The 14317-nt window shown below is 35.7% G+C and overlaps 1 protein-coding gene across 3 annotated transcripts in view; it reads left to right on the top strand.

Annotated features, from left to right (window-relative positions):
- Positions 1 to 14020, top strand: part of NLGN4X (neuroligin 4 X-linked) — a 110866-nt gene extending 96846 nt beyond the window's left edge. For all 3 annotated transcript variants that reach the window (XM_041416547.1, XM_041416546.1, XM_041416545.1), the window contains 3 exons: positions 1229 to 1414; positions 3494 to 4283; positions 12307 to 14020. In XM_041416547.1, coding sequence (XP_041272481.1) covers positions 1229 to 1414; positions 3494 to 4283; positions 12307 to 13156 — 1826 coding nt within the window. In that variant the 3' untranslated portion in view covers positions 13157 to 14020. The remainder of the gene's footprint in view (positions 1 to 1228; positions 1415 to 3493; positions 4284 to 12306) is intronic.
- The last annotated feature ends 297 nt before the right edge of the window (positions 14021 to 14317 follow it).

The raw sequence follows: 14317 nt of genomic DNA, 5'->3' as shown, positions 1-14317 counted from the left end.
AGCATGGAGGTGTTGTTACAGCAGGCTCACATGGTTTATGATAACACACTCTTTCATTTCCAACTGCACCACACCGTAGATCTCCTGTGTCCTCAGCCCCCATTCTAGCAAATTTTTCTCAACTGATAATTAGCTGGAAAAAACCTGCCAAGCGATGTCCATGTTTTGTCTTCGACAGCCGTCACTGGTGCCTAAATCAGTAATGTCTATCTGAAAACTTCCATATGCTGTAAGGTATTTCTAATAGACCTCTGACTTTGCAGTTGTCTAACAGGAAAAGGTCTGTGAAGTTAAGGGAGGACTGTGAGTACATGGCTCAATGTGGTAATTTGGACATAGCACAAGGACTTAACTGTGAATGATAACACAGCAGGGGTAACTTCAATGTTTCACCTTAGCTGGTTTCAAAAAACCAAAATTAATCTCAGTCCTAATCTTATGGTCATTTTTTTCTCAGTTGCAAGACAAGCAGCAAACATGTCATGCTTTTTTTCTAGAATCTGATAACCACAGTATAGGAACAAAAAACAGCAGCACAGGTTTTCTTGCAATTTCCAAAGAGAAAGACAAGACCTGATTTGTTCAGATAAAATCTCCCCACCAAAGGCAATATTGCCATGGATTAACCTGATATCTTCCTAATAAATATCCTCTTTGAAATTGAAGTGTAATTTTTTTTTTTCCTAGGCTTTTTTGTTTTCCTTTTTCTATTTACTTCAGGCTTGTTTTTTTCTGTTTTGGAGTACATTGATCCATATCACAAGTACAGAAAATTAAAGAGCTATGTAGCTCAGGACAATTTTGGTGAGAAGTATTTATATTAATGTGTTAGAGAGAGTTGTTCTCAGTCATAGACTGGCTATCTCACATCTTTGCCCAAAAATTATTTCCTAAGATTTTGTACCCAACTCACATCCAGTTATAAAATGTTTAAAATTGTCTTTCTCTACTGTTGCATTGTTACAGAAATATTTAAATAAAGAAACAGCGATTCTTCATAAATGGGATCTCTGAAGTAGGGAAAAACAAACTCAAGCTAAACAGCACACAGAATGAGATTTCTCTGCTTGCTCAGGAGACATTTAACTAGGACTGTGACCTTTAAAAAGAAGAAAAAAAAGAAAAAGCACAGAAGATGAAAAGATGGGAAGATGTGTTGTGAATATGTAGATACCCTGTAGCTAACTCTGTATCTGGTGAACTAAAATTATGGGGTTTTGCCTTATAGGTTTTTTAAGTACTGGGGACCAAGCTGCAAAAGGCAATTATGGATTGCTTGACCAAATCCAAGCTTTACGTTGGATTGAAGAAAATATTGGATCTTTTGGAGGAGACCCGAAGAGAGTTACTATTTTTGGATCTGGGGCAGGAGCTTCCTGTGTCAGTCTCCTGACACTCTCCCACTATTCAGAAGGTAACAATCCTCCAGGCAAAGTATTTTTTTTCTTTTTGGTTTTTTTTTTTTTTTTCGTTTTGTTTTGTTTTTGTTTTTTATGTTAAAATGTAATGAAAGCACAAAATGAGGTAGGCTGAATTAGAATTACATGAGGTCTGTAATTTTTGTAAAATATCTACTAAATAGAATTCTGGATTTGTATTAGTCAACATAAATATGTTTATAAGGAAAACTAAATACTAAATTACAGCATAAATCTCATGCAACAAATGCCATGAGCAATACACTTTTTCTAGCTTTTTCAACAGATTCCACTGGCTCTTCTATCAAAGAATTTGCCCTAATTAAAATGGAAAAGAGCAATGACCTTTTTGATTTTTCGTACACTCTTGGCTGCACTTCCAACATATATGTAGATATTTTCCTTACTTAGTAAAAACATAACTAAGCCTTATTAAAAAACTGTGTTTAACTCCCCACAAGTACTGTGTGATCCCACACAATGTTCTTTAGATTTTGGTAAGTGAGCTGCAGGATTTCTACCCTCAGCACCTCACCCTGCAAAAAAACCCAAACCCAAACTCCAAAAATGTACAGCATCAGTACTGAACTATAAATATGCCTGGTCATAAGACCAAATATACAAAGACTTGATAAAAGACAACGCCAAGATATCTATTGTATTTATTAATCCATGCCATTTCTATCACAGAAATAAAACAGACAGAAATTTGTAACAGATAAGCTATAGCCAGAAGTTATAGCAGGGAGGCTGGAAAACACACCTAATTTTGAAATGTATAATTATGCTTGACAATTCAGTCTATTAATACAAATAAAATTTCAGTGAATAACTGTTGAGCAAGCCATGCCAAAATCAAGCAGATGGAAGCATGAAAAACTTAACTGATGAAATAATTGAATTTTTTTTTTAGTCTGTGCATTCAGTTATAATCCTCAAAGGTACATAAACAAAAGTGAATAACTGTTGAGCAAGCCATGCCAAAATCAAGCAGATGGAAGCATGAAAAACTTAACTGATTAAATAATTGAATTTTTTTTAGTCTGTGCATTCAGTTATCATCCTCAAAGGTACATAAACAACAACCCCACATGCTTTTCTAGCTTTTACTGTCTTTTGCATTTTGAGAACATGATGGTAGAAATCATGTGCAGAAGACACCCAAGTATTTCAGTTTAAATATAAAATAGGCCATTTTAGTGGTCTTGCTAGAAAAAAACCCACAGATGGACCAGATTCACCAGTAAGCTCCCCTTGCCTTTTAGTGCTTTAAGCAAAGGAGCTCTTTGGGTTTCAAATTGGGTTTCCATTTTTCTTTATATTAGTGTAAATAAAACCAGAAAGTGCCATTGAATATCATCTTACTCTCTTGCAAAACCATTTAAATACATTTTAATTCAACATATAAGCAGGATTGGACACACATTCACACACACACTTCAACATATAGGAAGTGCTAACTTATACACGCAATAATAATTTAAAAATTAAATGATAAATAAAAAATATCAGAATAGAAGATTCAAACATATGAAATTGCTTTAATAGAGCAAATTTTTTCAAGTTAGTATGATGCATGGCTTTTGTGAAGGAAACGAGAATGTCTAATTTTCATTTGACCTTTAAACTACTGAAAGGCGTATTTGTGAGTGTCATTTACATGGCAAAGAGCATATGACTGCCTTTAGCTGCCAGTCCCTCAAAGAAATTTTCAGAGGACTACCAATGTGGTAAAGCCAGAGGACTTCCATCAAAGACACAAGAAAACTGCAGTACAGGAATGAGCTTTGTTCTTGAAACAGTAACCTGAAACCTTCATGCTTTTTGTGTGTGAGCATCAAGAACATGAGAGACTTTAATTAGTAGCCCATTCTACATAGCATAGAAAGGGAACAGTGAGTAGGATCTATGGAAATTGATTCCAAATTTCATTGTGTGAATCCTTTAGGGATTCTATAATCAAAGCTTTGTTTCTAAAGTAAGAAATACTTTTCCTTTTTTAAAAGATATATATATATATATATATATATTTTAATATCTAATTGGATCTGTATTTAAACAATTTGCACCTGCAGGTTTGTTCCAAAAGGCAATCATACAGAGTGGAACAGCCCTGTCCAGCTGGGCAGTGAACTATCAGCCTGCCAAGTACACTCGGATATTGGCAGATAAAGTGGGCTGCGACATGCTGGATACCACTGATTTGGTTGAATGTCTGCGGAATAAGAATTACAAAGAACTCATTCAACAGACTATCACTCCAGCCACGTACCACATTGCCTTTGGGCCTGTGATAGATGGAGATGTGATTCCAGATGACCCTCAGATTCTAATGGAGCAAGGGGAATTCCTTAACTATGATATAATGCTGGGTGTGAATCAAGGGGAAGGTTTGAAATTTGTGGATGGCATTGTAGACAATGAAGACGGTGTTTCTCCCAATGATTTTGACTTTTCTGTCTCCAATTTTGTGGACAATCTATATGGTTATCCAGAAGGGAAGGACACACTGCGAGAGACTATTAAATTCATGTACACTGACTGGGCAGATAAAGAAAATCCTGAAACAAGACGGAAGACCCTGGTTGCTCTTTTTACAGACCACCAGTGGGTTGCTCCAGCTGTTGCGACGGCTGACCTGCATGCCCAGTATGGATCTCCAACATATTTCTATGCATTTTATCACCATTGCCAAAGTGAAATGAAACCCAGCTGGGCTGATTCAGCTCATGGTGATGAAGTCCCTTATGTGTTTGGGATTCCTATGATTGGTCCCACAGAACTGTTCAACTGCAACTTTTCCAAGAATGATGTCATGCTCAGTGCAGTGGTTATGACATACTGGACTAACTTTGCCAAAACTGGGTAAGTGTGACCCCTAGCATTCATTTTATTGATAGCATGCTTCTAAAATAGTCAGTATCCCATTCCAGTGGCTTCAAAATCTGACTTTGAAGTAGTAGTATAGAAATATTTGTGTTAAGATAGGAAGTAAATGAGGCTTGTTCATATTTAATAGATTTTTAATTAATGTGTTCCCTCCAACTATTTTCTTTCAGTAGCTCAATGAGAATAATAACACACTGTATTTTTGGTTCAATAAATAGGACAATTACTAAGACAAAAAGCATGTCTCAGAGAAAAGGTGGTTCACTAAGATACTGAAAAATCAGAGGCAACATGTCTGCTACTTGAAGAAGGAACTTCCAGGCAGATAGCACTTATCAGCTACAAAAGAAAGGAAGTTCTTGTTTTTCAGTGACCTTCACAGGGATGAGGACTCAGGGAGGAATTAGAACAGAAAGGCAGGCACTGGAAATTTTTTTCCCTTTGAGGGCTATAATGGCAATAATAAGTACTTGACTGGAATGAAGAAGAGACTCAGATATAAATTTTGCTTTGAGAAAGTTAAAAAATTAAATTAATTCTGCTTACAAAACAAAATAAAGACATCAATATTTTGATGAAATAGAGTTGTAAACACCAAGGAAACAACCCTCAAAGCAGCTTAATCTGTGAGCAATATTAATAAATTCTGTTTTCTTCCTATAACATTCATTTAAACAGTATTGCAGTGTTTTTCTTCAGTGGCAAGGGCTTTTTTTGTTAACCTTGAGTCTTCAGTACTGAATTAAAACAAAGATACTTGTGGCACAAAGGGGCTGTAAATCTTTCCACTGAATGTTTAATGGCAGGATTGGGCTCTGGAAACTGCAGCTTTACTGCACTGCAGTGAACAGTGTGCAGCTATACAAGAAAAACTCAGATGCCTATTGTGAAACTCTCAGAGGCTTTAGCTGCCCTTGTAGCCTTCCATGAATCTAAATGGTGGTTGAGAGAGAGATTTTGCAGTCTTTGCAAGAACTTCAAGCATAAATTGAGTAAAAACCAATCAAATCCTTCAGGTCAATGCACAAGAAAAAAAATTCTTTGTTGTACTGCATATCAGACAAACAGGTACAAAAGCATGCAGAAATCCTGGAGTTGAGCAACAAAAATGAATGAACTGTATACTATTTAGATGTATTTTGCAACAAGAAGTTACCAGTACTGGGATGGGCAAACTTTGTGATGAGCTTTTGGTTTAGGGACAGACAATGCTGCATGATGGCTGTACCACATGCTCAGAGATGATGATACCGTAAGTTTGTCTTTATTTTGGTAGATGAAATGCTATGTATACATAGAGGACTCCAGATCCTTACAAATATGCCTCATTGGAATTATTATGGTGATGAAAGATCTCCATGGTCTCACTATTGTTTACAATTACTTTATTACTATTCTCTGTATATTAAAATGTTGCATTTAAGCAGTTTTTGAGGCTGACAGAAGCTTCTCACAATTTCAACTGCCACCATTACTCATCATTTCAAGCACTTTCCAGCTGTAGCTGCTTGAAAACTAATTTCAGCAGGCTATACCCAGTTCTCTGGTTATAAAGCCATTGTCATACTATACCTAAAGGCAAAAACAGGTGCTTTGAGAGAGCCATTAGTAATTTCTGAAACTTTCCAATTGCTGATGAGACAGGAATGGGGTATATATTCTATTACAGACTCACTCCCTTACAGGCAGTCTGAAAGATGTATCATTAGCAATGGCCTCTAGCCGTAAAATTTCAGTTTTCAAAGGAAAGGAAAAGAGCAACACAATTCATATGACCTTGATGGGGTCTTTTCTTTGTTTGGTTGAACAATGATTAATTGTTCTGCATCATACAGAATACTTGGAGGCAAATAATATTTTAAGATTACATTTGTTCTGCACCTCTGGTTCCTCAAACAGAAAGCCAAAGGTTGCAGCACCTCAAGCCTAGAGCAATGGGATCTCTGGGGTAACTTCTCCACTCTGCTCACTCACTTGGACTCTGGAATCTCTGTACCCACTCAGGTCCTTCAACTCTCAAGATGAGTGAAACACTTCAAAACTGCATTGCTGGGGGCTCTGCTTTGGCTTTTTCCCTGCCCTATTTTTAACTGATAATTTCCCATCCTTATTATGATAGTTCTTTTCTTTGTACCCATGGCAACACATAAAAAATCTTTTAACGAAAAGATTTCATTAACTCGCATTTCCCTGTCGGTAAGCATTGAACATTAGAACTGCAGATATGTTTATTTATTTTTAATGTGTTTGAGACTTTTCCAATGTCCATGAGTCTCCCACAGAGGCTGCATCCAGGTACTTGTGAAATTACGGCTCAGATGGTGCATCTTTCAGATGGACTTTGCTGGGCATTTAATGACAGGCCATCAATTGCTAGAAAGCACATACTGTTTAATGGGCTTACTGCCAAGGCTGGGTTTGCAGGGCAGGTCAATCTTGTAAAATCAGTAGGTGAAAGACACAACACAGGGCACAGTGCTTTTATTGTATTTAACTTGGAAGTTGGTTACTGAAACTAGCAAATAGGAGGTGACAAAGTGTTTAATGGCAAATAGTTTGTGCTTAAAATGAGTGCCTGGAAGCTGAATTTTGCTAATCCTCTACCTATGACTCTTTTTTTTTTTTTTTTGTTATGGTGGTGATTATTATTAAGAGTTTTTCATTTGGCCTTTTCAAAACTGTGTTTCCAAAATGCCTTAGAAATAGGAAAACAATTTATTACAGAGTAAGTCTGAGATTGCGATACAAAAATGACATGAAAATACAGTTTTGAACTCCTCAGTGCACAGAATTATATGTGAGAGCTTCATTAAGAGGTGCATTTGGAGCTTCAGTCTGCTGCCAGTAGTGCAATCCTAACTGTAATGGCAGCTTTATATGCCAAATTCTGTTTGTTAGGACCATGTTACTTCCTCTGCAGACACATCAGCAGGGGAAGAGTGAACAGCATGAGGGGTTGTGTGCCAGTCCTTCATAGATACTCTGCCAGCTATGCTCGTGTAAAGGATTTGAAGTTTCACACAGTAGATACAAAGCCATACTCTCATTAGAGACATCTATTAGGTTACTAAAATTTGCCCTGGTTTTGAGGAATTACAGCATTCTTCTTTTTCTCCTGTTCATTCAGCTCTATCTGTGTTGGTATTGGGAAAAATAAAGATCTAGAGGATATAACCTTGTTTTCTTTGTATTTTAGGTCAATACTACAGTATTATTTTGGTATCATTAATTCTGAAGCACAGACCTGAGTTATTAAAAATGTCTGTGTTCTGTATGCAGTTTAGTTCTCTAATGGAAGACCTGATTAAACTTGCAATTATTAAGGTGTAGTTTCAAATCAATTCTCAGGTGAGTCTTTTATGAGACTGTTGCATTTCTTTTTGATGTTTTCATCTGAAGAAATAACTGTCTCCAATGGCAAAACAAAATAGTGTAGTTATGGTTTGTGCTCCTTAGCTCTTATAAGGAGTCCTTAGCTGTTAGTCCTTAGCTGACAGGGAGCATGGCAACAGTGGGACCTGGTGATAATTGAGGAGAGGAGGTAAGGGAAAACATGCCTGTGTACCAGTCCTTCAAGCAGGAATGGCTGTGGCATTATTAGTGTTGCGACAGCGTGAAAAGAAACAGAAGAATAAAGAAAAGTCAGTTTTTCTCTCTCTTCCATTTTTTTTATCATACAGAGAAAAGAGTACTACTGAAAGAAAATAAAGTATCTAGGGGCCTTTCATACAATTGGAGACACAGATTATGTAACTGTGGAGACTTTTTGCTCTCCAGTGAAGATAGAGAAAAACACAAAATTTAAAACATTTCAAATACATTAATGTAACAGTTCCACTGTCCTGAGTGACAGTCAACGCTGTGGCAGAAATAGTTAGAACACAAATGGTGTTTCACCATTTTATAAGGAATTTGGGATATGAGAAACTTCTTAATTCACTATTCTTCCCATGAAAATACAATCAGATATGAAATACCCAGTTCCTTCATCTACCCTCCAGGTCAGCTACTAATATACCTTGTGAACAGGAGTGTGTGTTGCTCTTCAGTCCACATCCATTGCAGGCATATTTACTTAATATCAACTGAGAAAAAATTGATGTTTTGATCTTACGTCTCTAGCTCATGAGGTGTGAATTGAATGACAATATACAAAAACATCTTAAATTGTACAAAATTAGTGCAGACTGAAAGTGAGAGGAAAAAGGTGACAGGTGAAATGAGATTATTCTGCACATTAACAAAAATATACCTTAGAGAAGATATGGTGTTCTGTCATATGGAAAAAAAAATTCTGGCATTTCATGATGGAGACATTTTTTGATGTATAAGCTGTTTGAATTCTAAAGGTGATAAAAATAAGTAATGAGATAGAAAAATAAATAACAATAATCATCAATCTTGTTATAGTAGTTGGATGAAGAAAAGAAAAAGCCTCCCTCCCAACTGACAAATGGAGAAACAAGAAAACTCCTCCCCATGAGAGCCAATACTGTAAGAAGTATAGAACTGGAAATATATTGTTCAGATTATACTGTTATCATCACGATTGCAGTGGATTTTTAAAGAAAGGTTTCCTGGCAGTCTTTGTTATGAAATTACACACTTGAGCCTCAAGAGCATCAAGAAACACAAAGGAATTGTGAGAGTCTTAAAGGCAGGGGAAAATTTGAAATGAAAGTAACAGATCAAGAATTTTGTTGAATGGATGATTTGATAGGAGAAATGATTGTCTGTACATCTATGTTTTATGCCTACCGATAAAACAGGAAAATGGTTCATAGGATAAGCTGCCCAACTACCACAGGAAAAAACTTAACAAGTCATAAGTTGTAACTTCATGAATTTTTTGCAGTGTGCATAGCAAGATGGCCAAGGGAAATAAAAATTCTCTTGTTTATATCTACTGAATATTTTTGGCAAATAATCATTAGTCTGTAAAACCAAGATCCAAGGCCATTATTAGATCCTTTATTTAGGACTGGACTTAATTATTCCTGTTTCTTGTAAAAAAACCCCAACATAATTTAGATATCTATTTCCAAATTCAGAGAGACTATTCAAACCATTTTATTAATTTTTTAAGTGATCAGCCCTAGAGTTGATGTCAATGGTAGAGCTCTGATATCCTCAGCAAAGAAATTACTTGTCTGTAGGGACGGTTGATTTTTTTCTGTTTCTTGTTTCAATTGACAACTTCATGCCCACACAGAGCCATGTAAACAATATTCAAATATGAGCCCAGGCTCATGTAATGTTATTTTCTCTTGTGTTTGGAGGAGGCGGCAGCATAATTGGCTGCTCCCAATAAATATAGTTAAAAATGACAGATGGAAGTAGAGGATGGAAGAGAGGAAAAAGGAGGCTGATATTTACTTGTTTTGCAGGCTTTTTGTAGAGAAAGGGAATCACAGGATACAAAATTTGTAGGGTTGGATGGGACGACAGTGAGAATGCTAATTTTATAAAAATGTTATTTGCTAAAATAATCATCATCTATGATGATAATAATAATTTTTATAGGACCACTAAAAATTTTAAAAGGTCATGTCCAGCTTGCTGCTTTTAATGGGAATTGATTTCTCAGCTTCTTGATGTCCTGTACCATGTACCAACTGCAACATTTTTACAAAAGCTAACTTAAGGAATCAGTTCTCTCTAGGACCATTCCCAGAGTCTTTTGGGATGTGAATCAGAACAGCAAGGGGGATGATGGAAGATTGTGTGCCAGAAATCTTGCAGTATTTTGAGTTTCTGAGAAGAAAAGTGTTTTGCATTTAGATAACCTTGTTGATTTTTAATTTGCTTTAGAATTTATATTTTGAAACCCAAAGTTTTTTCAAAGTAGTTATACTGAATTGGGCCAATATTTTTGTGTTTAGATTTTCCAGATCTTTCCGTTAGTTCTTTAATAAAATAAATAGCTTTATTTCCTTCTTCAGTGCATGTTAGACTACCTCAAAGCAGCAGCATACATCTGTTTCTGTGCTGCTTGGAAGGGAATATTACTTCTTTAGTTTGATCTGGGATGAACAATTACCAGTAAATTGTCTTTTTTTTTTTTTCTGAACTAACACAGACTAACACACACTAACATGTGGCTAACTGTTGAAAGAGAGAAGAGGGGGAGGGAGAAAAAGGAAGAAAGAAAAAGAAAGAAAAAGAAAAGCAAAGGGAAAGAAAGAAAGAAAGAAAGAAAGAAAGAAAGAAAGAAAGAAAGAAAGAAAGAAAGAAAGAAAAAGAAAAGAAAAGAAATCGTAACATTTCAGAACCCCTAGTTTGTATTTTTTGTATCCTATTGAAATGGGAAAGATGATATATATTTCAGTATAAAAAAAAAAATAAAAAAATCCACACACTAAACCACTCCAAAAAACCTGAAGCACTAAAACCACAAGCATAAGTAAGCCAAAATGCCAAAAATATATAGAAGTTAATTCTTCTTTTCTCAAAAAACAGGTAAGATACCTTCTTTCAGGTAGAAAAGAATACAGGAATCATAGTATTATTAAAGTCAAATTACTTGTCTCATTTAGGAACTAAGAAATAGCTCTTTATGTACATAGCCTGCTAAAGTAGGCTATTAGTTCCATGGGCTTTTGAAAATGGAAAAAGAAGAAACATACTTTAAAATCTGTAGGGATGTGGTTTGGTATTCCCAGAATATACATAACTGTATATTGGAAGAAAAGAAAAATATTAGAATTGTTTTCACAGGAAATAAACCAATGCATATAGATGAATAACAAGGAGAATGGAAAGTTCTGAGTAATGCACAGGAAATGAACAATATACTCTCAGTCTAATACATCACAAAGTCACAGAAAACTATCATTGGTAGAAAAAATGATTCAAATTAATGTGCTACCTACTATGAAACTTAGTATTGTAAAAGTAATTTTAACTTTCTGCATTTTTAATACTATTTATTTAAATTTAAAATAATAAGGACATGCATACATTAAACATCCCTAAATGCTCTTTTTGGTGTTTGTTTGTACTTATTCTGAACCTGTAAGAAAAAAATAAATTGGTTTACCAATTTTGAAATTATCTCTGACTTGTGTACTACTCTTGTCTTACTACTATTGAAGTACTTTAAAACTGGTTGATCTCAGCTAAAATATTTCTCATCTCAGTTAAGGCCCATTGTCCTTTGGCCACCAAACACAGTACTTCATAGCAATGATCACATGGAATGTTCAAATAGTCACCTGTTAGAGGAAATGATGAAAAGATTTGTGACACAAAGGTAGTTCAAAGGTTTTTTTCCCCAAGTAGATATTTAAATGCAGGAGGACTAATAGCTCAATTAGAAAAAAAAAAAAAAAAAAAAAAAAAAAAAAAAAAAAAAAAAAAAAAAAAAAAAAAAAAAAAAAAAAAAAAAAAAAAAAACAAGCAGAAATGGTTCCCAGGTACATGTATTAGCCCTGGTACTTCAGGTTTTGAAGAGGTTTTTTTCCTTGTACAAGTTGTACATTTTGTGTGTTCAGAAGGACTTCCAATATTGCCATGGGGTTTATATGCCCATATTTACTACTTACAGGAGTGGTAGTAGTGGTACCTTAAATAAGAAAGTTAGTGTCAAGCCTGAAGAAGGGTTGAACCTACACAGTTACTATGGGAAGAGGCAGTTGGTACTTCTCAAAGATGATATGTCTCTAAGACACACTCCTTGGAGAATGGTATTGAATCACAGAACTTCAGATGACCTTTTGGTAACTGAAACACTATGATTTCTGCATTTTCATATAAAAAAAATAATGTAGTATCTGAGATGCTCTGTACAGTAATTAATTTTATTTTGATTATTTATTAACAGCTATTCTTCTGTTAGGGAGGGTTTTTATCTTCTGCTTTTAGGTTACTGTAAATATTGGATAAACTATTAACTGTAAGACTGAGACAGTTTCATGTTTGTTTGCTTTTGTTTTGTTGTAGGTTTTTTTGTGGAAATGTTAATGACTGTAATATTGTCTGTTTTCTTTTTTTTTTTTAGAGATCCAAACCAGCCTGTTCCACAAGACACAAAGTTCATCCACACAAAACCTAACCGCTTTGAAGAAGTGGCCTGGTCCAAATACAATCCGAAAGACCAGCTTTATTTACATATTGGCCTGAAACCCCGAGTGCGTGATCACTATCGAGCAACCAAAGTTGCTTTCTGGTTGGAGCTTGTACCACACCTTCACAACCTGAATGAAATATTTCAGTATGTTTCCACAACAACTAAAGTCCCCCCTCCTGACATGACCTCATTTCCGTACGTGACCCGACGTTCTCCTGGTAAATTATGGCCAGCCACCAAACGCCCAGCAATGACACCTGCCAACAATCCCAAACACTCAAAAGACACCCATAAAACAGCTCCAGAGGATACGACAGTTCTGATAGAAAACAAGAGGGATTACTCCACAGAGCTGAGTGTCACCATTGCTGTGGGGGCCTCCTTGCTGTTCCTCAATATTTTAGCTTTTGCTGCGTTGTATTACAAGAAGGACAAACGGCGTCACGAGACTCACAGGCGCCCCAGCCCCCAGAGGAACACCACCAACGACATAGCACACATACAAAATGAGGAGATCATGTCCTTGCAGATGAAGCAGCTAGAACATGACCATGAGTGTGAATCGCTGCAGGCCCATGACACACTGAGACTCACCTGTCCGCCTGACTACACGCTCACTTTGAGAAGGTCTCCAGATGACATCCCGCTAATGACACCCAACACCATAACCATGATTCCAAATACATTAACAGGAATGCAGCCTTTGCATACTTTCAACACTTTCAGTGGAGGACAAAACAGTACAAATTTGCCCCATGGACATTCGACCACTAGGGTATAGCTCAGCCCTTCCCCATCTACCCTCACAAGCCACTTGGAAGAAAGAAAAAAGAAAAAAAAGAAAAAAAAAGAAGAGGAAAAAGTTATATACCATCCATTGAACACCTTGTCAAAATCTAAAGTAAAAATAAGTAAAAGAGAAGGACAGTCATTATTTTCTTACTGATCCTTCCTACAGAAACTCGCTGATGTTAAAGATCAACTACAAACCCTGTGAAATGTGAAATGTGTACATTGCTGTTACAATACTGCTTTAAGATCTCAGCCACTTTGATTGAAAGTTGAGGCCAGAAGAAGTAATTTAAAATGGTGTTGTAAGTGTAACAAGCAAAGCAGAGTCTTCTGGAACACAGAGCCAGTGACTGTACAGGTGTTTTGTTTTGGTTTTTTTTAAATAAATAAAATTATAAAAAAGATTCTTTATGTGCCATACCATGGCCGTTGATAAAACAAAGACATCATCATGGGCTTTTACCCAGCATACGAAGCTGTAATTCAGATGGGGAAAATAGAATTTTATTATTAAAAACAAAAATGAAAAAAAAAAAAGAGGAGGACTGACTATGCAGTAAAATACGTATAGTTCTGTGCAAAGAGATGACTTGCCAGCCTGAACTATATTTAAAGAAACTTTGTAAAAATGTACATAGCTGTGAGTTTAAAAACAAACAAAAAAAGAAGCAGCTTTTATTGATGTTTTCAGTTTGAAAAGAGCTTTTAGAAAGATTGTGCATTCGATTGTGACCTATGTGTATATACATTAGTCATATGACCTCTGTTTCCTCCAAGACCAAAGGAGGAATTTCTTCTTAATTACTAGTGGTTAACAAAAACCATGAGTTTTTTCTAACATGTTTCATTTATATGAGGCCATGGTGTCATGCAGAGGATACAGTTGTCTGTGTGACCTGCGTATTTTCTCTTACAGGTTACACTAGTGCATGTTAAAGTATTCATAGGAGATTGTTGTTCTTTTCTGAAACATTTTTTCTATAATTTAATTTTGTGTTAGCCTTTGTTGAATTCCAACACAGCAATGGATTGGAAAACAAAGAGAAAAAATACAAAAGAAAAGAATTACTATTTTAAGCTTGTTGAACTGAACCAAGAAACATCCAATAATATATATTTGGAGTCCAGTTTGTAGTTCTTGGTTATTGGC

This window comes from Onychostruthus taczanowskii, unplaced genomic scaffold, assembly GCF_017590055.1.
Source record: "Onychostruthus taczanowskii isolate IOZ18803 unplaced genomic scaffold, ASM1759005v1 scaffold52, whole genome shotgun sequence".
In the NCBI taxonomy this organism is placed as follows: domain Eukaryota; kingdom Metazoa; phylum Chordata; class Aves; order Passeriformes; family Passeridae; genus Onychostruthus; species Onychostruthus taczanowskii.
Note: the sequence above shows the minus strand (reverse complement) of the source record. Positions and strands in the feature narration are given on the sequence as shown.